General features: G+C 38.7%; 3 protein-coding genes across 78 annotated transcripts in view; 1 reads left to right on the top strand and 2 right to left on the bottom strand.

Annotated features, from left to right (window-relative positions):
• Positions 1–4,636, bottom strand: part of hppy (MAP4K3-like protein hppy) — a 76,645-nt gene extending 72,009 nt beyond the window's left edge. For 12 of the 27 annotated variants that reach the window (XM_086826931.1, XM_086826930.1, XM_086826920.1 and 9 more), the window contains exons 1-2: positions 4,396–4,636; positions 3,426–3,884 (exon numbers count right to left, since the gene is read on the bottom strand). In XM_086826931.1, coding sequence (XP_086683057.1) covers positions 3,426–3,551 — 126 coding nt within the window. In that variant the 5' untranslated portion in view covers positions 3,552–3,884; positions 4,396–4,636. Of the gene's footprint in view, positions 1–3,425; positions 3,885–4,190 lie in introns of all 27 variants that reach the window. The other 15 variants (XM_086826932.1, XM_086826918.1, XM_086826928.1 and 12 more) reach the window with 4 other exon arrangements.
• A 1,429-nt stretch (positions 4,637–6,065) lies between these two features.
• On the top strand, positions 6,066–8,700 carry LOC110185507 (uncharacterized). Its single transcript, XM_020954402.2, has 2 exons — positions 6,066–7,366; positions 7,426–8,700. Exons 1-2 carry the CDS (start codon positions 6,258–6,260, stop codon positions 8,300–8,302), a joined length of 1,986 nt encoding a protein of 661 aa, XP_020810061.2. The 5' UTR covers positions 6,066–6,257; the 3' UTR covers positions 8,303–8,700.
• Positions 8,322–17,928, bottom strand: LOC110185488 (uncharacterized). 50 transcript variants are annotated; one of them, XR_015270380.1, is made up of 16 exons: positions 17,691–17,909; positions 16,913–17,494; positions 15,706–15,828; positions 14,561–14,662; positions 14,306–14,485; positions 14,038–14,247; positions 13,269–13,480; positions 12,790–13,207; positions 12,449–12,475; positions 11,964–12,170; positions 11,651–11,864; positions 10,274–10,433; positions 10,104–10,211; positions 9,885–10,040; positions 9,036–9,273; positions 8,322–8,699 (listed from the first exon to the last, which is right to left on the bottom strand). XR_015270380.1 is itself a non-coding variant. In XM_086826943.1 (15 exons), the coding sequence occupies exons 2-15, from the start codon at positions 17,426–17,428 to the stop codon at positions 8,651–8,653; spliced, it is 2,682 nt and encodes an 893-aa protein (XP_086683069.1). In that variant the 5' UTR covers positions 17,429–17,494; positions 17,691–17,909; the 3' UTR covers positions 8,322–8,650. The 50 variants fall into 50 exon arrangements, 33 of the variants coding, with proteins under 33 accessions (XP_086683069.1, XP_086683064.1, XP_020810022.2 ...); XR_015270375.1 differs by having other exon boundaries at positions 11,477–11,864; XR_002319789.2 differs by having other exon boundaries at positions 11,414–11,864.
• Between the last annotated feature and the right edge of the window lie 8,781 nt (positions 17,929–26,709).

Here is a 26,709-nt window from a genome sequence, read left to right on the forward strand (position 1 = left end):
TATGAAGATTGCACTTATAATTAAATTTTTTGCAATTGTTAAAGAATTTTAAAAATAAGGTTAAAGAAAGTAACAAAAAAATGCATATTAAGTAAGTAAGTAGTTGAGTAATAATATTTATTTATCTTTAAATAGTCACATAATATGTAAGATGAATCATAATTAATAGTTTACCCAATAAGATAGATCTTAAAGCACTTTTATCATAGTTCCTCTATGTATATGTATGTATATCCCCTTTGTCTATCATTTTTCTAATAAACTTTATTCACATTTTGTAGATGAATGCAACATATTTTTTCTTTCTTTGTTATTTTCGCTGTTGTTGCACTCAATTTTTGGATCATTGTGCCACTAATAGGAATCAACGAGTGAGGGACAAAAATCGGCAGGGAGATGGAGAAAACCAAATTGGAGCAGTCGAAACCCAATTCCTGTCATAATAGCCTGTCAACAGGGCGCATTGTTGCTCATTTCGCTGTGTTATTATTTCTATTGTAAATTGATATCGCGAAACGAGTTGCAAAAAAAAGCCAGCAAATGTAAATGAGAACGAAACCGATGATGATTATTCGATTGCCATGCACTTGGCACTTCAAGTGCTCGGTGTGTGCTATGTGTGTGTGATTATATGGGATAACCGATAATATATGTGGTGTAAATCGTACTGAAAATTAACCAAAAACCAATTGTTTTTCACTTGGCGAAAACTTCTCGCAGCAGCAGTTCTCTCATAAATTCCCCCGTTGCCATGTGAAAATAAATAAAAGCAAAGTAAGAACCCAGTTGGAAGAGTCGTATTGGATTGTAACCGAAACTTATGGCATGACGCATCCGATGGATTGAACTGGTGAAAAAAAGAGATACAGAAAACAGAACCAGAGAGAGAAGAACAGACAATCAAATGGCAAAATGTGGACACAGATGTGGGCAAACATAAATAAATAACACATTCGAAATTAATCCCCATAATCAATGCAAACGCGTGGCTGCTTATCGAATCAATTGTGGGGCAGTTGAGTTGAGTTGAGTTGAGTGAGCGGGGGGGAAAATGAATCAAACTGGCAAAAACCACTCATCTAATGGCTTTGAAGTTCCACTCAAATAGTAAATACTTGACCACGTTGGCTTTGAAGTGAAATAGTTAACCAAGAACAGAAGAAACTCTTTTATATATTTATAAAAGCAGAGCGAGAGCATTAAAAAGACATTCCAGAAATAAAGCAATGAAATTTTAATCGAAATCACACAGCTTTCCAAGCACAACAAACCGAAAAACAAGCAATTAAATATTCAGTGTTTGTTATTTAAGAGTTTACGTAAACATAAAACAGATTTTCAACATGTATTTTGCTGTTTAAACATTTTATAATTGTAAAGGAGATTTTGATTTTAAATTAAATAGGTTATATCATGAGGTAAAGCCTTCCGACATTTAATTACATTTTATTCCCTTGCAGGGTATTATCATTTTAATCAGAAGCTTGTAACGCAGAAAGGAGTCATTTCCGACCCTATAAATCATATATATTCTTGATCAGCATCAACAGCCGAATCAAACTAGCCATCTCAGGAAGTAATAAAATTTTTTTAATTTTTTCAAAATTTTATAAGGGGTTACATCGTTAAAATTTTCAACAAAAAATTGACAAAAAATTTAATTGTTTAAAATTGTGAATTAAGTATGCAGATTTATAAACCTAGTAAAAACTAACATGGAAAAGCTTTCCGAATTGAAATTAATGTTTCTTTGGCTTAGTTATGAGATTTCAAATTTCATAAAATATATATTATATATTTATAATTATTGCAAAATATTACTACTAAAATATATTAAATTCTCAAACCAAAATCAGTTCAAAAACCTTGATTTATTTGCCCTTTTATGCCCCATAAAACTAGATGAAACAAAAACCATTCACAAAATGCATTATTGTTGAATTTCCAGCATTATGCCTGAGAATTTTAATCAAATCCCCAAATTTCATTGAAAATTAATCAGACGAAAAGCTGGCACAAAGCTTATAATATATAGATTTCCATAGTGCCATAAATCGAATTGGGGAAAGCCCCCGAAACCAAAGGCTCACATTCCTCCATATGCTCCTAACCCCTTTTGGCTTGCAGATGAGAAATACCACAAATGCTCGTCGCCGGACTTGGTATATCTTTACCCCCGATATTTCCTTCCCATATATAAGTCCCCACTGCCTTGGCAACCACAATTGCATTATGCCACGCCCACCCAGCCCAAGGGCAACTCCGCCGGCATTTCGAAGCATTTGTCATACATATTTCCTCCCATCGACGACGGGGCAGCAGCCAAAGTAAACATGGCAAGTTGGGATTGTGTTGTACTCGTAAAAAAAAAAAAACAGGAACGCAAAAGCAGTCGAGGAGCAAAACTAAAATTGCGCATATTTTTGTACCGAGTGGTTGGGGTTGTGAACTGCAGCAGCAGCAGCAGGGGCAGGGACAGGGGCAGGGGCAGGGAAGTGGAAGTGGAAGTGGCAAGCAGATGTACAAATGAGTGTGTGCCAGTGGCTTGGGGTTGGGCAGGTCGAAGGGTGCACATGCGTTTGGTTGCACTGAGGAAATGATATGCCATATCTTGTATTTCATTTGAGCTTCAGAGGGTGTTTTTGTTAAGATTTTAATAGTAATTTTTCTTGTTTTACTTGATTTTTGATGTGGAATCAAGGTATATAAGACAGAATTCCTACCTTCTTAATTATTTGATAACTGTTGTATTGGAAAACATAAAGTTACATCCGTTTTAATTTATTGAAGCTATTATTACTGATTTATTTATTTACATTTAATGGAATTTTATTAATAATTGTATTATTAAGCAGATGCTCTATTTATTGAAATATATCTGAGCTTTAGATGATTTTTATGTGACGACTCCAAAAGTCTTTAATTTGATTTCCTTGTTGTTTTTGGAATAAAATCGTTGTATATCCTATATAACCCCCTTTGATTATATTAAAAATGAATATTAAACAAATATTGTTGGAAAGCTTTCATAGGATTTGATAGGATTTCCTGTTAAATACGTACTTTTTTACTATTATTTCTGAATTATTTAGTATCTCACAAATAAATTGTATATGGCTAGATCTTTATGTGATTTCAATATTTCGCATATTGTTTCGTTATTATAAATACAGCTATTTTTTTACAGTGCATTGGCAGCATCTTAAAGAATGCAAAACTTGCATAGGGAGTGAGGGTTTTTTGGGAGAAGTAAGGCAGCAGAAAAAAAGCCAAGGAGCATTCGAGGAAACATTCTAAATCAGAGGCACACGCTGCGTTGTTGGATTTTTGGCGTTGCCTCCCTTTTTTTACACTGCCTTTTGGGCATTCAGTGGCTTCCTTAAGACCCCCTGCCCCCCTGCCTTATGCATAGTTATGCCACTCACCTTGTAAACGTCACCGTAGGTGCCGGAGCCAATCTTCTGGATGAGCTCGTACTCGTCCTGCGGATTGCGCCGCGAGATGTCCGAGCTGAGCAGGTTGGCATTATGGTGGCTGTGGGCGGCGGCCATCTTAGCCAGCTTGGTCCGTTCCGCTTCCGTTTCCGATCGAGTTCTGCGGGATCTTTGCTTCTAATCCGCTCTCTGTTTTTGTTCGATTTGCACTATTTTTGTGGCCGCGCTTTAGGTTGTTTTGTGGGGGACTTTGAATTTATTTCTCTCTCTCTCTCTTTTATTTCTTTTAGCACTCGTTGCAGGCGGATTTGGGGGACTTTTGGGGATCGAGCTGCATTTTTGCGTTGCTTCAGGAGACCACGCACACACACTTACGTAAGGTTAACTGGACTTTGGCTATACATATATGTGCATATACTTATTTATGCTTGTGAATCGAATGACGAAGATCTGCAGAAAACACACACAAACACACGCAAGAAATTAGAATCGCGAATTGTGACGCAGAATTAATAAAAAATACAAAATAAAGATGAAAACAAAAGGCAAAGCGCAAGAACAAAAACAACAACAACAACAATAATGATAAACGCGACTGGGTGGGGAGGGGACGGGGAGACGTGTGGAGAAAGCGCGGGGGTGGAAGCGAGAGGGCAAGAGAACGTCTCGTTTTCTGTCTGTCTCTCCCTCTCTCGCTCGCTCGCTCGCTGGCTCGCTGGCCTCCGCCTCTCCTCTTTGTTTTGCGGGGCTCTGCACTTTAATTATTATTTATTGGCATTTGCACAGCGCACTTTTTGTTTCACTTATTAAAATTCGTTTCATTTGCAGCCGAAAAAACACACGCGCGACAACAACAACAACAGTGGCAGCGCAGGGCCAACGAAAACAACACTAAAACGCGAGGCGTGTCGCTTTGTCGCCCGTTCGTGTTGTTGCCGTCGTCGTTTTCTATTACATTTACCGTTGCTGCGCTTTGGCCGACGGAGTCACCGCGAATATCACCGAGACGTCGATTTTTCCGGCCGTTTTCCCGCTTTTCACGAAATTTTTCCTTGGAGCTGCGCGTTGACCGACCGAAAATGTTCTGCTAATTAACATTTTACATCCTACACGTGCTGGCCTTACAGTTTACATTTGACGCGCTTACAGAGTGGTTCTACGCGTTTACAGATACATGGGGTCGAAGTCTCACTTTTGGGGTCGAATTCTCATGTAGGAAGTAGAAAACTCGTGTAGAAACATTAACAGACCAGAGCGGACAGCGTAAGTTAACATATGGTGAGCGTAAGTTAACATATGGTGAGCGTAACTTAACAGCATTCCCTCTCGTTGGCGGTGGGCAACCCGATGGGCGATGATATCGATATATCGATATTCTTTCGTTCTTATTGCAAGATTTTCGTTTATTTGAAAAGATGCTGGATTGTGATTTAAAACTTTGATAATAATTATTGATCTTATTGCAAATATTTACTTTAATTAAGATTGGGCCACGAAAATGTATTTATTATTATCCATGGGCACGAAAACTTTAACTAGGAGTATATTTTGTACAGAGCTAATATTATTCCTATTTGTGAATTACTGAACGTGGATTGTTCTTATTTATTTATAATTTTAAATTTCGAAGGCCTTATATCGGTCAACATACATTGCCATCGCTAATGTTAGTACGATGTCTGTCGCCTTTCGATAGCGACAGCTACCGATAAGGAAAGTGCTGTCGATAAATAGCCAAGGCTGCCACTGTTCGCAGCTGTTCCGGCGAGGCTGCCACCCGGTGGATTTGCATTGGCGCCAGAGAATTGGAATTTTGAATATGCGATTGGATGTAACTATTCACAAAAACAATATTAAATATCTAAGAAGTAACTTGATAATTGATTTTTCTTAGAAAAATGTATCAGGCCCAACAATAATTAATTAATACTTGTGATTGATTGCTATATGCATGCGTTTAATCGAAACAGAGGTCCTGTAGGTGAACCGATAAGGGTGATACTCGGAATCACTATCTAGAAATTGGATGCAAATGGATGCACTATTCGCAGTCATCAGTTGGAAGCTGGCTTTGCCTGTTCGGTTGTAAACTCTCGTCATCCTGCAGGCTCTGCTGGTCCTCTGTGGCGGACTGGAGGAAGAACCTTGCAAGGCAAACATGTGGAACAATTAATAGTTTCAAGAAAACATTATAAATTATAATAAACATTAACACAAACCGATTAAAACGAGTATGAACTTAATAGGTCCCATGTGGTTAATACAATATTTAGAAATTGAAATTGGCTGGAAGTGTACATAGAAATATGAAGACCTCACTTAATTTTTCTTAATTGTATATTTGAAAATTTAAAATTGATATCACATTATATGAAAAATCTCTTTTAAATACTTCAAATTTTTCATTAAAAAGTAGCGTTTATTATTTATAAGGCTGGATGCTTACAACTCCCCTAATCGCCCATGAATGATAGCTTCCATTTATATACTTCGATAAGCTATCTGCAAAGAAGGGGAAAGGTTATTTAATTTTTAATTTGCCAAGAGATAGAAAGTATTTTAAATCTCGTTAAGTGTTGATTGCCGTAGATAAGCTCGGCTTAGAAATATTTCAAATTAAAAGCTCAAAATAGTCGACAAATTGAGTTTGCCCACAGAGCAAGCATTCCTTTTGGTTGAAAAATTATTTAAAACCTTTTGGTTTTCAAGTCGTAAATTGCTGTTCAGCTGATAAGCAGGTCCTTATCAGCATCCCAAAGCACTGCAAGTGCTGTGTTCCAAAGGGAGCTCTCATTCGTTAATGACTCCAGCAGCTCGTCAGTCATGAGTTGGAGAGCGAAGCCGGCGGTTCTGCTCCTCCTTACGTTTCACTTGATCGTCCGATGTCATGGAGAGACAGTACAGTGGTGCAATGGTGACATGTGGAGCGAACCGCAGGCGGTGTTTGTTGGCGAGTCCTTCGAGGTGTTCTGCAGGTGCAATACCTCCCGTGTTCAGCTGGAGGATATGTACTTCAAGCCGAGCAATTTGGAGCAACGATTGGAAAGTACACCCATCGATGAGTACACCATAAAGCACCGAGAAGAGGTCGACTTTCCCAGGCAGTTCGTTAGAATTCACTGTATGTCTGGAGAGGATTTCCTGGGAGAACTCTATGTGAAGGTGGTTCCAATCCTAAATGTGACCGGCTTTCAATGCCGTAAACCTCCCACCGATAATGAGGCAACGTGCGCCTTCAAGGAGTTGGGACACGCGGCTATCATACCCAAGAAGAGCTACTCATTGAGCATCGATGGCCTCTCAAGTATTCCGTGCTTTAAGGGCACTTACTACTCCAGTTGGATTGAGTGTCCAGGTCTTTACATTCCCAGAGACTCCAAGTATGCGCCCAACCACCAGATCCAACTTTTAATGGAATACGAGGGACATAACCAGACGCAGGTGTTCCCCATGACCCTCAGGGGAATCACGGTACCAGATTGGCCCATGACGCAGCCGCAATTTAAACAGGACAGCTCAAAGATCTGCATCAAATGGACGCACACAGATCACAGTTCTCCTCTGGCGGTCTCACAAAATTGGAGAATTGAGATTCATTCCGGAAACGCAAAGATCAAGCCTCTTTTGATTGAAATTCGTGTAACTCCCATGTTTGGACACGAATTCTGTTTGCCTCGGCTGCCATTTGCCAACCAGGTCTACAGTTTCCGGTTCAGGCGTCGATATAATGTCACAGGAGCTCCCTGGTCAACAGAGTTTGAAACCAGGGAAATTATAAGCATTCCTGATATTCCTGCTCGACCGCCGGATTTACTACCCAATGGATTCTATCACGATCCGGAGAAGAAGGAGCTTTATGTCTTTTGGCGGCAGCTGAACGACCTGGAGCTCAACGGACCCAACTTTACGTATGCCGCAGTTACGGACTCTGGGTTAGTTTGGAACTCGATATCCTTTAAGGGGGATTTAATTTGCACATTTCTGTTACCAGCAAGAAGCCATCATCCATCGACAGCAATAGCGTCCTTTTTAACGATTGGGATCCCACACTCTCTACCATCATATACGTTTGGAGCCAGAACTCTGTGGGAGCCTCGACGAAAAGCAATTGGTTGGAGGTGCCCATACTGCTCTCCGGGTCCCGTCAGCCACTGGGGTTGAGGTACCACGAGGATAACTACACTTTGACCTGGCAGGCTCCAGAGGAACAGCAAGGACTTACTGGCTACGCCATCTCCTGGTGCCTGGGTTCAACAAGCCGATATCAGATCTGCAACGATCAAGAGTCCATAAGCCTTGAGATGGTTCAAGGATCCCAGCTTCATTTTCAATTCAACCAATCGATGCTTCTGTCCAATATGGGTGTGGTGGCCACTTACAAGGATGTACCAAGTGGCGGCATGAGGTGGATCGGTCCAGGATTTCCAAGTGATCCCAAGGAAGTGATAAAGACTATGGGTCTGAGTTTAATACAGGTTATTTCAGTTATAATTTCCGCGGTCACACTACTTTCTTTGAGCTTTGTATCCTTTCGGAAACTGCGAAAAATGGCCAACATCGAGGTTTCCCTGCCACCCATTCTATTTAAATCTGTGGATATTGAGATCTCTGTTCCTGACCCACCTGTCTCCATCGTTGTGCCGGGAAACTTTTCACCAAAAGGTGTGCTTACCATCGACATACTGACCAGGGAATGTTCAGTCGAACAGGAAGAAGCTCCGCCTGATGAGGAATATCTTTCAGAGTCTCCAACACCATCTACTGTTTCAGCAAATTCTTCAAATGAAAAGCTGGATGAACCAGAGGCCCAAAATCGGCCTAGTCCTTATGTCACTATGGGCAATGGTTACGTTAGATCTCCTTTTTAGAATTATCGCATATTAAACCTTTTTAATTCATTTAAAAAAACCTCTAATTCGCTTTTATTTTTGTACAATTATTATTCGTGTTTTGTAGAAAATACAAAAAAATATCAATGGGCTCCAGCACGTTGACACAGAGAAATTGGTATTGGTATTGGTATTAAAAAAACGAAACCAAAGAACTTATTGCACATGGTGTGTATGTGGGTTCGTGTGTGTGTATAAATAAATAACGTAGTGTATCGGATATTGGGGGCTTTCCACAACAGAAGAAGAAGGATCCTTCTAATCTCTAACTAGGAGTAGTATTTCGATTAAGGTTTCTCGGTTTGTGGGGATCTAGATAGATTCCCCTCACAGCTTTCGTATACTGCGATCTGCCGCCGCCGAGCTAAGTTTGGTTCTGTGGAAATAAATTAATATTATGTATTAATATTCAAAAGAATTGTTAAAGGGTAAAGAGTAAATGTAATGTAAAATAACAATAAAAAATAAACAAAGCTTCAAACTCTTTTGTCAAGGCCAAATCTTTAAGAATAACAAACGCAACGAAAGGGGGAATTAGTGTCGAAAAAACGGGCTTAAGCGAGAGCAAATTTAGACATAAGATGCGTAACGCATCTTATTCCTTAAATTGCCATTGGTTTAAGAGTGTTAATTTAGTACACAACACAGTGGAATTTCAGCAACAGCAGCAGCAGCAGAACAAGTAGGAACTTCATGCGCGTGCGTGGCTTACCCCGATTTCCCAGCTCAACTGAGAAACGCTCGAAACTCGCCCGAACTTTAGCCGAAAAAGTGAGAAAATGTAAGAAGGAAACCCTGGTCGTAGAAGTAGAAACTGTGTGCTGGGAGAGCTGTTTTTTTCTCTTTAGAATGACTTTTCTTAATGGTCTAAAAAAGTGCTGTGGTGGCTGGTTTTGTTGATTTGTTGTTGTTGTGTGCGCTGAGACCTCGACTACCCCTCACTTGTCATCCTGTGTTTAATGAGTTTAATGCGGTGAGAAAAGAGCTCTAATTAGTGCCCAGACAGACAAATATATATACAAAATATGGCAACGAAGCGGATTGATAAATGGATAGATATAGGATGGATGCTTTAGCGAAAGCCAAGATAACAAAGCCACTTCTTTCGAAAGGATAAATCAAAATCAAATTTGTGCTCCTTTGGTAAATATATCAAACTGCATTTGGCGGACTCAAGGCGATTTGGATTACAAAATAAGAAGAAAATGTATATAAGGCTTTTTAGTTAACTAAGTTCAGATCTCTCTCTGTGAGTACCGGAAATGACGTTCTATTTTGGAGTGTGTTCGGGTGGGTAGGTAGGTAGGTTGTGTGTGTGTGTGTGTGTGGAAAGAGAAAAATATAAAATGAAATCAATAAATTAGTATCAAGGGGATATTTATAGGCAGATAGAGGGTCTTGAGAGAAGCTGTTATGTCCTGGATAAAGGACTTTGAGAGCTACAAGACGCGTAACGCCACTTGAATGTTATCCTTTCTCTCTCGAAATAGCAAGTGTATGTGCGTTATGCATCTTGAACTTTATAAAACCTATAAGCTGGGGGTTTTCTGTATCAACTTACAGTTCCATGGAGAGCACCGTGGGATTGGGACACGACTGGGGCGCCCGTATGTGACACTGCTTGTGACAGATCAGCTGGCAGTCGCGGCACTCGTAGCCCTGCTTGCCGGGCCTACGTGGTATGGACTTCATGCAGATGGAGCACTGCAGGCCGCTTCTGTTAATAAATGTTTTAAATTAATATTTTATTGTTTACTAAATATCAAGATATAGAACCCACCCGCTCAAATGCTTGGCGATGAAGGTGTGATCGTTGTAAATGTGCAGCTTGGTACCCTTGCGACGCCAGCGCGGTCTCTGGGCAATGGCCAGCGGCACAATAAAGTGGCTAAGGAATACATTTAATTATTAAATTGAAAATTAAATCTATAAAAAATCAAGAAAACCCACCGCTTGATGCCATTCTCTACCGTTTCCAGCACCAAGGTGGAGGCCTCGTGCACATAGGTCTTGTTGCTGGCCGAGGAGAAACCTGAGATGGCCGATGATTCTGAAATTGAGGAGCGGCGTGAGTGGTCGGTGATGGAGTGACCAATGCCCATGCGGGGTCCTGCGTTTTTTTTGTTTATTTTTATTTTTTTTAGTGTAAGAGTGGCACACGAACCAAGCACCCAGTTAGACCCATCGAAATCATATTTATTTTATATGAAAGTAAACGAAAAAGAAAAGAATATGAAAAGTGTGAGTGGAGATCATAATTAAATTAAATGTAAATTTATATTTAATACATAATAAAAGGCCGTTCAAATACCAAAATCCAAAAATTAAAGCCCAATATATACAAAATATATAAATATTAAAAATAATGCAAATGTGTTTTTGTAGTATTTTTGTGGTTTTTTGTTCAGTTTTTGTGGGAACCATGGAATACATACAGATTCGTGTCGTGGGTCACAGTTCAAGTTAGCAGTTGATGGATACAAAGAGTGAGTTAGAGGGGGGAGAGAAGATAAAACAAACAACAGATATAGATACAGATACAGATATATGTTGAAATAGATTACAATGCGATTAAAGATCAAGCTTCAGGAAGTACAATAAGCTCAAGTCTTTATGAATACATTTAGGGAGAAAAGCTATATATACTTAATTAAGTAAAAGGTGAAATGGAATTTGAAATGAATGGAGTTTTGGAAGGGAGACTATCTTGGTTATATTTAAAAAGAAAAATATTAATAGGGTAAGTATAAAATGAAGTATAGTAAATCCTCTACAGACGTTAGTAATAAATAGTAAAGAAAGAAATTAACTAATTTCAAAGCCTTAATACGAAAAGAATAAAGTGCAGAGCTGCCTTAAAGATATTAAAGGACTCGTTATGATAATGATCTCTAATGAGATATTATTATGTGATGAATGTCCCAATGTCGCATGATGATGGCTTTAAGCGGAATTAGCAGGAGATTGTTTTGTTGTCCATTAAAAAAAGGAGGAAAAGAGAAGTGCGTTAAGCTGGACTCAAAGGAATTGGTTATAAAACGTGGACAACATGGCGTGGCGTGGACTCAGTGATACGGGGGCGGTAATTACCAAGTGAATTGCTTTTGGACAGAGTAGTGGCACGATCGACAGATAATGAACGGGAAGAATCACCATTGAGGGTTCCGGTGGCTGTACGGGGATATCCGGTGGCTGTGGTCGCTGTATTCGAGTTGGTGGCTGATAGTGACTTATGACTGCTATTTTTATTATTATTGGGCTGATCGGCCGAGAGGGTACGTGTCTTGGAGCGGCTTAGCCGCTTCTTCAGGGTGCCAAAGAAATTACGTTTTTTGCTCCTTCCACGATCCGCATCCACCACGTCCTGGCCATCGAGTACTAGGCCGGCATTCAGATGACCCATCTGCTGATGCGAGGCGGCACCATTCCTGGGCAGGCTGTTGTAACCTCCTCCTCCCGAGTTGCCATTCCCATTGAGGCTATAGTTGTTGTGGCCATAACCACTGCCATTGGGCGATGAGGCGGCATTGGGCTGACCAAACTGTAAGTCACACAATATTTCAGTAAGGGAATCTCCTCTAGAAATTGTAACTCCAAACTGCATGCCATGCCTCGAACAAAACTCAGCCTTTATACTCACCTCAGCGACGCTGTCCTCGTTGACGGTACCATTACCTGAGTCGTTGAGTGTGTCACCCTGACCGGGCTCCAACTCCAGCTTGGCCTTCTCCAGCTCAAGCTCAGCCTGGGCCTCGTTGGCAGCCCGCTCAAAGGCCTGGGCCACCGTCTGATCCAGCTCGCTCGGTGACTGGATCACCTCGATGTGACCCTCCTTGTTGACCTCGACCTGAGGTCGCATTGCATTTGGTTTTCGGTTAAAGAAGCGCATTTTGTTTTTTTGTTGGGGGTTAGGCGGAGCAAAACAGAACAAGAAACAGTTTTATGTTATTAACTTGGCTTAGACACTACTTCATTTTTTTTTTTTTGGGCCTGTTCATGATCAATGGAATCGTCATGATGGGCGGCGGGATTAGAGACGCAGTAACTCAGATATAACTCATATAAAAAATAGTAAAGAAAACTCGAAAAGAGCGATAGATGTCCAGGATCAGTGGAGGAGATTACCTTAAATGCATTCGGGCCGGTCGAATTCTGGTTCGGGATCGGAGACGGAAATGAAATGAAATTAAACGAAAAGAGAAATAAAGGAAATTATAAAATGAATAGAGAAAATGGGGTACGAAATGTATGAAAGGTTGTTGATTATAAAAATTATTGAAATATAAATTTAAGAAGTCAAAATAATATAAGATATATTGTAATTTTGTCAAGAGAGAGTTGGAATCAATTAAAATTCAGGAACTTTAAAAAGAAATATATCTAAATTAATATGATTAAAAAATATAAACAAAGTATAGAAATTCCTATATATCTCATGTACTTTTTCTTGATCCCTAACCACTCACCCGCTGGACACTGTGTATGATCAGAGTGCTCTTGCTGGGCTGCCCACCGCTGCTAGTGTTTGAGAGTGCTCCATCCTGCAGAGCCCTAACGGCCGCATCCGCCAGGTCGGCACCGTTCCGGATGTGCTCGTTAATGGCCGGCGTGCTGAGACGCAATGCCTCCTTCAGGCGCTGAGGACGAACTCCAGCCGGGATCTCGGCACCCTCGATGAACACAAAGTCCACGGTGATGGCACCGGAAACGGGCTGAGTCTCATAGGGACGTGGCTGCAGCTGTAGGAGTTGTGTGGAGGCGGGACCCACGGCCAGCTCATCGATGCCAACCAGGCCGAGACCCAGGAATTTGGGCGGATCAGAGGCTATAACCGGATGGTCATAAACCTCAAACAGGATCTCAGCTGATTGTGGGGAGAGTTCGCTATGGAAAGGAAGGATATTAGTTAGGATAATGCCAGATCTTTGATTTCTCAGAGACTTACAAGAGGAAGTGCTCATCCCAGTAGGGCTTGGTGCCACGCTGGGTGCCCGTTTGGTTCTTCTGGGCCGGCTCATCCATCTCGATGACCACATAGGGATCATGGGCATCCCTCAGGCCTTCACCCTTGACAATCTTCACGAGGAGCCTTCGGCCGGCGACCAAGTGCTGCGAGTCCCTTAGCCCACCGCCACTCAGATGATGCTCCATGTTGTGCTGTGTGGGTTGGAGGAGGACAACCATCATGCAATGAGTGACAGAGAAGAGAGAGAGAGAAAGATTCGGGGAGGGGTCAGAGATAGAGACAAAAGTCAGGTGGGGGAGCTCATGAAATTCGCCTTTTAATCGGGGGGAAACGAACTAATGCGAGAGACAGTCACTTAGAAATTGTAATAATATTGAAAGTATTGGTTGCCCTGAAATAAGAGAGAGCAAAGAGAGTTCTTTTTACTTTCAGGGTATCGATCGAGGACAGGATGGATTCTCACAGGGAGACAGGGGGAAATGTGACTGTGTTGAAGTACTGAGTTCTGAGAGATATAGAGAAAAGGCGAATTCCATAAAACACAAGGGGGGAGAAGGTGGCGAAGGTCGAGAGCAATGAGAAGTGTCTGTTTGTCTTTCTTTTTACAAAGAGTCTCTGATGAAGTTCTGTGTGTTGTTTTCTTTGCAATGACAAGGACACAAAAGGAGCACAGAGAACAGAGAACGGTGTAACATAAACACAACAGAAGGAGCCGACAGTTCTTCTCACTGCTCCCCCCGACGCTCACCGCCAGCGAGTCATAGTGGACGGGATAGATTACAGGCAGCTCCAAAGGCTCCACTTCGGCCCGGGGGCAAGTCGAGTAGATGGAGAAGTCCACCGGATAGATGGTATCACGCAATGCCGTCGTCAGGATATCACTGATCACTGTCTGCAGCTGCTGTTCATCCTGATCCATTGCCTTGATGGCACCCACACTGTTCATGGCAATGCGTACCTGTAAAAATATTCAATAAATTAATAAAATATATTTCACAGAGTTAAGATTCACTCACATCTGGGTAACCCTCCACTCGCATTTCGCCCTTCAGGGTATTATAGTTCATGGGTATGGCCATGCGAGCCCGGAACCTGGACACGGTGACCTTGTAATGGGAGGTCTCCACCTTGCCGGCCTTCTGACGGAACGTCTTGACCTGCAGCACCGGCATGGCATCGCAGTCAAAGGTGATGAGCTGTGGGGGCCACAAAGGGAACTCACTTTATTATAGGTAATGAAACGAAGGATATCTCCTTTTGCAATTACTTACCATATCAGCTGGATTGTTCTCATCGCAATTGCAAAAGATATTATTTAATCCCGGAGCTGGGCTATCGGGCAGAACGCGAACCACTTCCACGGCCACGCCATGCTGTAAAAAAAGAAGGGAAAGAACCGGGTTAGATTGGAAGAGCAGAAACCAAAACCTGTTGGAGCAGCTGGGCTCCTTGGCTCCTTTCAGGTTAAGATTAATCACGCATTACGTAATTCAGCAGCAAAACATTTTTGGGGCTACAATTCAGAGACGGGATAATGACTAACGATTGGTTGGATGCCGCGACCTTGGCCTCTGAATGGCTTCGAGCACGTAAAAGGCGATAAAAAATAAAATCAGTGGAGAGCAAGAAAGGTATTCTAGAGAGTAAGAACTTAAGTTATACCCTGTAATTATGAATATATATTAAAGGAAAAAAGCATATACAAATACCAAATTTATCATCGAGTATTATCATCTATTTAATTTGTATAAAAAATTCCACACTATTAAAAATTAATTTGATATGCTTTTTACGGGTTGTAGAAGGCGTGGTTAAATTTAAAAATATACTGGATATGCCTTTTACCTATAAGAATGTATTTACCAAATTTGGTAGCTGTAGCTTATATAGTGTCTCAGATTTAAGTGATTATTCCTATTAACGGACACCAAACTGACGGACAAGGTTCACTTTTAATAGGAAGATACAAACTACAAGCTACAAGGTAAATTTTTAATGGAAACTTCAGATACAATCAGACCTTTCAACTCTCGATTTACCTGCCCCTGCATCAATTAATCATCACTCTCTTACTCAACCAACTACAGGTTATAGAAAAAGCAAAAACGCGTTTCGACATCAGTTACGGCTGAGCGAGTTCCCAGCTCGCCGGCTCGCCAGATCGCTTTTTGTAGGAGAATGGGAATCCGAGGTGGAAGCCAAGTTGCCGAACATCGATTTCAAGTTGAATGTCGTGTGGCGACGGGGGCCAAGAACAAAGTTCAGCGACCGATGACCAAGTCAAGCTCAGCCATGACATCAGAGCCGTGTGGGCCGTCTGGATGATGGTGATGGCGATGATGATGTCAAAGCTGGGAGCCGGGAACTATCTGCTCTGTCTGATGTCATGTTTTGGTTTTTTGGCGAACCAACTCACCTCCTCCACGGACTTGCGCAGCGTGTCATTGATGGCAATCACCCAGGACATAAGCAGCTCGTTGACGATGACCAGGTCGCTGTAGAGCCAGCGGAACACCTGGCTGGTCCAGGTAACAGAGCTCTGAAAAGGATTAATAAGATATTATATTCATTAGAATTATTTGAAATTTATTCGGGTTTATTTTGATTTATTTAACAGAGCTGAAACCATTGTAAAAGCCTTAAAATTTATTTTTAAGTATTTTGTATATTGTATATTTTGTAGATCTAAGCTTTAGGTGCATGTTTCAAGTTAAGATTTATCTTGCTTTTCACTGAATTCTTTATCCCAATTAACTTTAAATAAAATATGAACTAAGAACTTGATTAAAATAAATTTTAATTAATTATTTATCCATTCAAAATCAGAACAAAAATGGAAACTAACTTCGGGAAGCTGAAGTTTATATACTCTTCCCTTAAATTAAAGGATCGTATTGAAAATCGATCATAGCTAAGCTTAAAATATTCGCATTCTAAGAAACTATATTTTTATATGACAATTTTTTCTAGAAATAAAATATTTAAAATCTCATAACAAAGCCAAAAACGCATTAAATTTAATTCAGAAAACTTTCCTATGCTAGTTTTTATTAGGGTAATAAATCTGCATACTCAATTACAACATTTACAAAGATTAAAATTTTTATAAATTTTTAAAATGTAGAAAAATTTTTAAAAATTTTGAATTCTGTCTAAGATGTCTAGAACGACTCGGCTGTTCATGCTGATCAAGAATATATATGATTTATAGGGTCGGAAATGATTCCTTCACAGAGTTTTAAGCTTTTGACTCTACCCTAAGGTTATAAACATTAAAGTATTCTTTGATTAAAGTTTAATATTTAGTACATAAATAAACAAACTTTTTGCCCACAAAAGCAATAAATATATTAAAAACGTTATCAACATCAAAGTAAATAAATCAAAGGTCATAGTAATAACTTTATAACTATAATTATGACAACCTTATTTTTTAATCACTTTATAATTATAACAACCTTGTTTAAGCTTGGTTGAAATGTATTATAATCAATTTAAACTTTGAAACTTTTCAAAATAAAATTACCCCGACCCAGAACTTATTTTAAAATAATTTTCTATTTATGTTTTTCCCCTATTAAACACCAAACTGAACTTCAGATCTCACTAATATGTATACTCACCGTTTCCGGACCCACGACATTGGAGGGCGGTGGAACATATCGCTTCTTGCGATTCTCCGGCCCGGTGGAACTCTGACGCACCACCCGGCGACGTGGACCAGCAGCTCCAGCACCAGCACCAGCACCCAAGGGTCCGGCGGAGTTCAGGGGCGAAGCGGAGGAGCGACCACGTCCGCCAGATGAAATGCCACCAGCCAGTGGCTTGGATAGATCCTCCACCTTGCTCTTGGTGGCCAGCAAATCACGCGGTTCCGAGAGACGCTTCTCTGGTTTGCCAGTTGGGGATCCCGAAACGGAACCCGAACCGGGAGCCACACTACTCTGGCGACTATTGGCCGCACTGGGGGACTTGTTGGCCTTATTGAGATACTTGTGGTAGAGCAGCTTGATCAGCCAGACGGAGAAGAGGGCCAGAACGGCCCACAGGAAAATGAAGATGGCCAGAGAGTCCATTGTTAAGTCACCAATTCCCTCGAACGAACAGATATAGTCATCGATTTGATCTGCCAGATCCATCGTTCAGTTCCAGTGAGCGTTAATCCCACAGATAGTCGGCATTGTCGTCGTGGTTCGTTGATAGTTCTGTGGGATACAAAACGGATGGATGGGGGATACGATTTAGTCAAAAGGTGCCCATGATGGTAGTGGTGGCTCTCTCATCTTGGCGAGAGATATTTTTCTGTATCGGGTCGGCGGGGCACAGCCATGAAAGATCCTCAACTCGTTCTAATTATAGAATTTGTTCATTTGGGAAAAATATGAAACGTTTTTCACTCACAGAAATTCACAATATTGGGTTCAAGTTGGTTAAATACGTTTAAATATATATATTTATAGATATATTCGGGTTTAGTATTAGACACCTATACAATGTTTATGTTATTTAAAATATTCTTTAAATATTTTCTTAGTATAAATAAATAAATGAAGAAGGAAAAAAACGGAACAGAACCGAACCGAACTGAAACAAAACTCAACTGAAATGAGCTGCCTGCAAATACGAACACCAATTGGATCTTTTCATTTGGGGGAAAAACCAATGCTCTCCAAAGTGAGAGACATTCTCAGATACTACAGATACTACAGATACCGCAGATACTGCAGATTCTACAGATACAGATATAAGTAGTATCTGCGCCGGCGCCTGTGGTTCGTGAACACTTGTTTTCTCATCGCATTTTCGTGACTTCCCAAAGACTTTTTTTCCATGCTTCTTCTGGCATTTATTGGGCCATTGTATTGACGTCATAGTTGTGTGTCTGAATTTTCCGACACAGAAATGACGTAAGATATGCGACTTCTTCATTGTTTATAATGTGTGCATGCTTTTTATTTTTAGAAACCTTTCACACAGATTTATTAGAAACTATTCGAGAAAATTGGCATTCAATGAAGAGAAATACTTGTACAACATTTGTTTTCTGTTTGTTTTGTTTGTGTTCTGCAAGGCAAATTGCACTTGGTGCAAGTTAATATATAGAAAAAGAAAATACAAATAGAAAACACTGTTCAGTTCGTGCCCTCGTGTTGGCGAAAATCTTGAATCGGAAAATGCGAAAATGCGAAAATGAGCCAAGCAGCAGCATCAGCAGCAGAGGAAACAATAACAATAACAAAAGCGCTATTTATGTTGGAGATTATCTGTTTTATATCATTTTCAAAAGCTGTGTTGGTTTTATCCCCACTTTTCCTCCTTTTTTCCCAAGTCAACGCACTTGTGCAGAGAAAGAAAATATTGACTTATAGAGGGAGAAATTAAAAGAAACCTATTTTAAACATTTCTTATATTTTATAACAATTATTTGGAAAAATCAAAGTTAAAAAATCTCATAACTAAGTCAAAAATGTATTAATTTTAATTCGGAAAGCTTTCCCATACAAATTTTCATAAGGTTAATAAATCTGCATACTCAATTTAAGTATTAAAAAAATTTTAATTTTTATAAATTTTTCAAACTTTTATTTTTCAATTTTAACACCTTAAAAAATGTTGAAAAAATTTTGCATTTTTTTTTCTTCCGGAGATGGCTAGATCGACTGGGATTTTGATGCTGATCAAGAATATATATGGTTTATAGGGTCGGAAATGATTATTTTCAGAGTTACAAGCTTCTGACTAAAATTAAAACCCCTTCAAGATTACATTCCATATTCCGCATTTCTATACTATTTTTTAATTAATTTTCCACCTTTTTAAACTATTTAATGCCAGTGTATTAACTACATTCTTTTGGCTTTCTGCGCCGCTGATTTTCCACTTGGAAATGCCTTGCCTTTCCACCAACCCACTCTCTCTACCTCTCTTCCCCTTCAAGCTACTAAGTACAAAACACTTTTCAAGCATTCTCAGCCACACCACTGCCTCGTCTATTGACCCCTCGCCAAATGTGGAAAACCAGAGGGGGGAAAATGGTGGGGAAAATCAAGGGAAAGGGGGGTTTTGCAAGTGAGAGGGCGATTACGAGAGCAACAAGTACTCGCGGATATTTTTAACCATTGGCAAAGCGAACAGAATCAGTTGGTACTTGGTACACATGTTCCCATCGTTGATTGACAACCCGCGATCTAACGGTACTTGTGTGTGTGTGTGTGTGTGTGTGTGTGTGTGTGTGTGTGTGTGTGTGTGTGTGTGTGTGTGTGTGGGAAAAGTGTCGCCCCAAAGAGCAATCCTTGGGAAAGTCTCCCCAAAATGTACCCAAAGAAATTACTGACCTGTGACTATAATTAGTCCTTGAATCATGTCTGCATATTAAATCTTAGGGGGTTTTCTTTTGGGGGATTAAAATATAACAATCACTTTATAGATATATTTTAAATATGTTAACTTAGTTGGCCAGAAGAAAAACATACATTTAAAAGTAGGAAATATATTTCTTTAAGTATCTATTTTATTTTTAATATAATATGATACATATTTTCTTCTTTATGAACTCTAAAATATCGTATTTTGGGTAGTAAATATTTATTGAAATAGATAGAATATAGATTATAGATTATAATCCCAAATGACAACCAAATGATTCATTTTAACTTTAAATTATATATACCATTTCGTACATGACATCATTAATATAATAAAGAATTCAATTAATAATTAGCATGCTTTTAAAGCTATAATTTAGTCATGAACAAATTCAATTTTCCAAAATGATTTCAAGGTTTTTTCGATAACAAAAACAGTCATAACACCAATCTATATTATAAACCATTATTTACTTAGGAACAATTTGAATGTATTCTCTAGATATTAAATCAGTTTTTTAAAAAGCCCAAACTAAACCCTAAATACCTATATATTTTACCTTGATTAACCTCTAACTTAAACCTCTTTTCTGCCTCTGTAATTCCATATTTTCCTTTGACGACGTTCTGCAAATTTTCATGGAGTAATATTCGTGGAGTAATAAACATGGTTCATATTCCCAGAAGAGTCGCATGGGTTTGGGCCTGAAGCTTAATTAATGCCAACATGCAAACTATTGGCCAATGGCCGGACTGGGCCAGCCCACTTCCCAAGCTCGAATTTAATGAGCCCGGGCGGTCTTTGGGCTTGGGCAAGAAACGGCAACAGGTTGCTAGCAGTACTTCCGTTTTAATTGCACCTCCGAAGAGGGGAGGTCAGAGGTTGATGGGTTGATGGGTTGAATGGCCCCAGACCCAAAGAGAAAGCCTCTGGCATATTGCGTCACCTGTTGCCAGGCATTCTTTTAACATGTTTTCTTTCATCTTCTTTTTTTTTGAGACATAGAGGTATTCACTGAGCAAACACACTTGAAATGCACACAAAGTGCGCATTGCTAATCACATTCAAATGCGAATAAATATTGAAAATGATTTCCGTTTACCACGACACGAGCTAAAAATAGAGATTGGGTAATCCAATCCAATCCAATCCCAGACAAGTCAAGCCAGGCATTCGGATTAAAACAAAAAAAAAACCACAGGCCTGAAGGTCGTCACATAAAATAAATATTTAATAAATATAAATAATAATAAAAGGGTTTATGATTAACAAGGTGTACGTAAATAAACAATAATCGAATCAAAATACTGCCTGAGTCATCTTATCTTATCAGTGCCTTTCGCCTCTCTATCACATTTAATTGCTTTAATGAATGGTTATTGTTTGCCGATATGAATCTGTCCACAAACTTGGCCAGAGATAGCAACAGGCCAGGGCTATCTTTGGGGCCATATCCCCCCTTAATGGGTCAATAAAATATGTCTAAAATGATGACACGCCTCAAACACACTCACCAAATGCCTGAAGCTTGAGTCCCCCGATGATGTCATTTCTTATTTGCATTTCTCAGCTATATTTTGCATATATATTTTATATTTCTTTATGTTTTATTCTAGTTGATAAGGCATTAGAGCTTAGGATTTGTGGGAAATACTAGGGAAAATAATCAGGAAAAGATGTTACGGTATTTTTGGATACTCTGCGATTTATCTGTATGCTAAAAAATAATAAAAACAAATAAGTTTGTAGTATTTAAAGAACTTTAAAAGCCTTGGTTAAACTTTCGAATGATAAGATCTATGTATATGAACATGAATATATAGAATATAAAGTATAATACAATAACGAATATTGCTTTTCAATTCCAATCTATATAGTATTCATATTTTCTATAGCTCTTTAAAATTGTATATCTAAATATAAAACCTTTTAACTTTAGAACAAGAAACCTTTAATCACGAAGTAATTATCTTTTGATAAATAAGCTCAACATTTAATTACTAACAACTGGTTTTCATGGTTTTTAAATCTTAGTGCTACATCATTTAGCTCTCCTATTGATATTTCCTTTCCTACTGCTTATTAGAAAATTTAAACCAATTTTTAAGTATTTTTTTTTCGCTTTGCTTCAAGAAAGCTCTAATAAAAATGTCGTGTCTGAAATGAAATTGCATTTAATTTAGCTCGATTACTCGATTACTCTATTAGCTGCCGCCGAGATATTGAAAGCGAATGAACTTCGGTTTTGCGTTTCTCGTTTTGCAATTCCAAAGTGTCAAGGTTGGTCTATTTTTGGTATTGACAAAAAGGGGGAAATAACAAGCGAGCGCAGACGGGGCGTATGCTTGATATTTTTGCAGCTAAATCCGAAGACATTAAGCATACGCAGTGGTGACCTGCCAAAGTTTCTCTTGAGCACGCAACACAGAGACAGAGACCACGTCAGAGGTCAAACACGACCAGAAAAAGGGGGAAAAACAATTGCGTGATGCAGCTTATACAATTTAAGTTGTGTTGTAAAGGCAAGGTTCACAGGCAGTAAAACAATTTTTACACACAAGCCAGACAACACACACACAGTGCGAGTTTCGGGAAACCTTTCGACTTTGGCCCCAAAGTATGAGGAAACTTGTTTATTATCGATCCGAGTACCCCCCATTATATCGATTGGGGACAGTCGAGAGAATTACGCATCTCAGGTTCCAAGGAAAATTATTGATTTTCCACCCGCCTCACCCATCCTTATCTCCCCCTCTTGGCCTGCAAATAAACTCGGTAGAGAGAGAGAAAGAAGGGCATTTGAACCCTGGGGCCAATTGTTTTGACCACACTTGAGGACCCTGTTAAGGACCCAGGTTGCCCCCAGCAACGTGTAAATTATTAAGGCTCCTTTTTGGAATTGATTTGTCAACGCGTGTTGCTTCCAGCCAACAAAATCTCAGGGAAATCGTAAAAAAAAACTACATGTTTGTTTACACGAATCACATTCTATTTTCCATGGAGAAAGCTTCTGCCAAAATGGGTGAAAATGGGGAAAAGCTTTGACCGGCAAAGGATGTGGAGAGAGAGAGAGAGAGGAAGAGAGAGAGGAAGAGAGAGTAGGAGGAAAAGTTGGGTGGCAGAACCGTTAGGGTGAGGCCGGAAAATGCAGCTGTCATAGGGCAAAAAATAATGGTTTGTAATGCCAAAGAAAAATAACAATAAAAGGTGACCTAGTTTTAGGTTAAATAAAAATTTTTTAAAGGTTTAACTTTAAATAAACTTGGTAAATTTTAAATATTATTAAAAATGGAAGATTTAGACATAGTTTAGCCTTACAAAAACTAAGGTTTGCCATGCTTAGAATATTAATATTTTCATTTTTATACAATATGTTATAGATACAAATGTATCTTAAGGATTTCTCTGCCTTTAATACTTCTCAAAATACTTCCACTATCTCAAAGTCATATTTGAATATATATGTTTATAGTAGAATATAATCTATATTATTTCTCCCAGTGCTTGAGTTTTCGCCTTGCCTATTTTCCCTTTAGCCTTTGCAGCGCCAACGGCCTGTGACACAGTTTCCTCGCTGTGTTTTTTTTTTTTTGGGGTGGCTGCCAAGGACCAAGGACGGAGGACTCACTGGAGAGAGTCAGACAATACGCAGCTAGAAGCAAAATCGAGGGTTGGCAAATGCAAAACACGCACTTTTCCAACTTTTATCAACCCAAAGGATCGCCGCAAAGGAACGTCTTCATAGAGCCATTAAAGGAACACACCCAGAATAACCAGAAACCAAGCCCAGGACTAAGCTTATCCTTAAAAGGGGGGTTGGGTTCAGGGAAAGAGGGGTTGTTTTTCACTCACCGTTTCATGCAACGCAATTTGTAGAATGGTTTTTTTTATAGTTGAGCAGCAGGATGTGGTGTTGCGTTGTTTCGTAAAAGTAAAAATATATATAAATTGCATTATTTAAAAAGAATTTAAAACCGCAACCTCAATGTTTGTAGTATTATTTCTATTTTGTTTTTCAGCCCTGCGTTTTTTAGATTTCCAGGTGTGGAGAGGGGAATTTAATGCCCGGTGATTGATTAGTGACAAGAAGCTTATAAATTTATAAATATATATTCAATTTAATTATGTGGTTTTTTTTTTGCGGGTGGAATTTGTATAGGGGTACGCACGTGAGTGGAAATAAAAAAAGGTTTCTAAAAATTTCTCTGCTATATTTTTTTCGTATATGAAAGTGCAAAATGCAAATCAATAAAAGGGGAAAACTTGATTCAGGGAAAATGGGTGAAAAAGCTTGGCACACACAAAGTAGTAAACAAAATGTAATTTGTTGTTTATTTTTGTTGTATATTTTTTACTGTAATATTTTGCTCTACTCACACGATTGACCGAATTCTTAAGGCCACGTTAATGTTAATTAAGGTGTAAAAATTTCGTTGTAATGCCCACAAATTATAAAATTAATCAAAACGCTGCCGATTATTCTCCTTTAGTAAAATAATGCCGTTCCGTTTAATAATTTATTATTAATTAATTAATTATTGCTTCTTTTCCTCTCGCTTCGAGCGAGACAACAGATACAGAGATTCTTTTTCGTTTTGTTGCTGTTCTTCGGCTTCTTCTATTCTCTTTCTTTTTTGCTTTTTTGTTTTGCCACCCTGTTCGTTGCGAAGATGACGACAAACGGAGGGGACAATCGGTGAACAACGAAAAGGGGGAGAAGAGCGAGGCAATGCGAGTAGACGTGTGAAGAATTTTACAAACTTCCGTAAAATTAACTAAAAGATACAAGATACAATGGATCTTTTGTTAAAACAAGATATGTAGCCTTGAAATATGTCTAAAAGATGCTTGAAAATTTAACAAATTATTCATTTTATTTAGTAAACATGGAAATAAACCTTGGTTTTAGTCGAACAAACTTGACTATGGATTCCCAGATTTTAAAATAAATATTTTTTGGGTTAAAATTTCTAGGCTTTTTCTTGAACTAAGTTGCTTTAGAAGCCTGGTTTATTATTTTTGTCCTAATAAAAACCGAAGTAAAGAAAGCTAATTTAATTATCTAAACTCTGTTTAATCGAATTTTAAATTATTTTGAACAGAAATAATGTTGTTAAAACAATATAAAAAGCTGTGAGCAGATTTTTTGGGTACTTTTTTCAAAATCTACAGCTACTAATACTTTAAAATGCTTTTTAAGCTACAAATGAAAAGTTTAGGCTTAAGTTTCAGTGAAATTCAAGTGGAAAAATTATAAAAACTAAGTTTAAGAAATATATATAAAACAGAAAATTGTGATTTTCTTTTAATAAATTGCTTTCAACTCCTTAATTTACTTAAAAACGAGTGATTAAAGTGATCCCCTTAAGACCGACTCTTAGTTTAACTTCAAAACTCTACACTGAGAAACCTTCCTGACACTAGGAAGCTCAAAAAGCTTGAAAACACCACAATTTCAAATTATTGAAGTTCGAGTGTATTAAAATTGAATTAGCTTCAATGTCGCGGGTCGTTTCCGTCTGGTTTTTTAAGGTTTTGATTGTTTTTTTTTCAATGACTTCGATAAGAAGCCGCCGGTTGCTTTGTACAAATTCAAATTATGTAGATTTATTTTTTTGTTTTGTATTTCTTTTACACTGTGAGACGACACAGACCGGAATTTAGTTTCGTATTTAGTTCTTGGTAGTTTCCACCTGCCACGTTACTGGGCCACTCACAAATTCTTGTTTTCTAGTTCTCTCTAGTTTTCTCAATTTTCACCCATTCAAACTTGGCCAACATTTCGTTTGAATTTTCCCCCAACCGCAACAACAACAACAACGACAACAATGCACCACAAAAGAGAGCGGAGCCAAAAAGAGAGTGGGGGGAGCCAATCAGCTGTTATGTTTACAGCATCAATGAAAGAGCTCTCTCTCTCTCTCTCTCTCTTTGGCATTGTTGTTGCTGTGCAGCGTTTTAATTTCGATTAAAGTTCGGCATTTCAACAAATTTTTGTTTTATTCTGATAGAACAAAAACACCACCACAGACACACACACACAGGGACACACGCGAGCGCTGGGTTTAATCGTATTTCTGCAATGCTTTTGAAATATTTTGCTATATTTTTGCGGCTTGCTGCCAAATTTCCTCTACACATGCAGCCGCAACAGACAAACACACGCACAAACACACTGTTAACGACTTTGCTTTCGTTCCTTTCTTTTGTTTTCTCCTTTTCATTCTTTCTTTAGTTGTATTTTTTATATTTTCGTCGTCGATGGGCACTAAGAACAATAAAGAATTGTTGCCGCTGTTTTAATTTTTGTGCGCGACCCGCTGCGAACCAACCTTACTCGTTGAATTTCAAAAAGAGAATCTGAAGACTTTCCAAAGAGCGGCGCCAAAGCTCAAAACTTTTGAGTTGACGATGTACAGTGGTGTAGATTGCGTTATTCCACTGTTAAACGAATAACTTCTCGGCGATGTAAACTTAAAGAGTAAAATTGGCATATTAATATTAATGTAATCATGGATAATTTAAAATAGGGGCCATGATATTGGTATTAGCTCAATAAACAGATAATTGAGATAAGTTTAGCAGTTTAAATTTATTTAACAGTAACAGTGACAGTTAACAGTAACAGTGAGACCAAAAGCTTTGTTGGCAGAGTTGCCAGACTAGTAACAGAAGTAAGCAGTAAGGCGCGTATGTTAATATTTTCAAAAAATAATTAACAATAATTAAATCTTATTAAATGTATTATATTATATATAATTAAATCAAAACGGTGTCAGTAATTCGATTTAGTTATAATTTTCAGCAGATTTATTACCTAAACTATTAAAATGATTTTATTTTAAATGGTTTAATGGCAAAAGAAAGCAATTAAAGCAATATTTGTAACTTGAAATTGTTCAAACAAGTTCTTAGGACTATCCCACAACAAAATCTATATAATTTCATATAAAAAACATTATATTAATTACTAAAGTGTGGCTTATCCACATAAGTAACCATATTTGTTTATTACAACGCACACCATTTTACAAAAACAAGACCTTGTGTAGCC

Source organism: Drosophila serrata, unplaced genomic scaffold (assembly GCF_035046125.1).
Source record: "Drosophila serrata isolate PLE 108 unplaced genomic scaffold, ASM3504612v1 contig_165, whole genome shotgun sequence".
In the NCBI taxonomy this organism is placed as follows: Eukaryota; Metazoa; Arthropoda; class Insecta; order Diptera; family Drosophilidae; genus Drosophila; species Drosophila serrata.

Coding starts and splice junctions, on each gene's coding strand:
- LOC110185488 (XM_020954363.2), bottom strand. CDS start 17,428: ATGGATCTGGCAGATCAAATCGATGACTATATCTGTTCGTTCGAGGGA. Junction 13,481..14,037: donor TCCACTATGACTCGCTGGCG/GTGAGCGTCGGG, acceptor CAACCCACACAG/CACAACATGGAGCATCATCT. Junction 12,476..12,789: donor TCATACACAGTGTCCAGCGG/GTGAGTGGTTAG, acceptor ATCCCGAACCAG/AATTCGACCGGCCCGAATGC.
- LOC110185507 (XM_020954402.2), top strand. CDS start 6,258: ATGAGTTGGAGAGCGAAGCCGGCGGTTCTGCTCCTCCTTACGTTTCAC. Junction 7,367..7,425: donor GCCGCAGTTACGGACTCTGG/GTTAGTTTGGAA, acceptor TTCTGTTACCAG/CAAGAAGCCATCATCCATCG.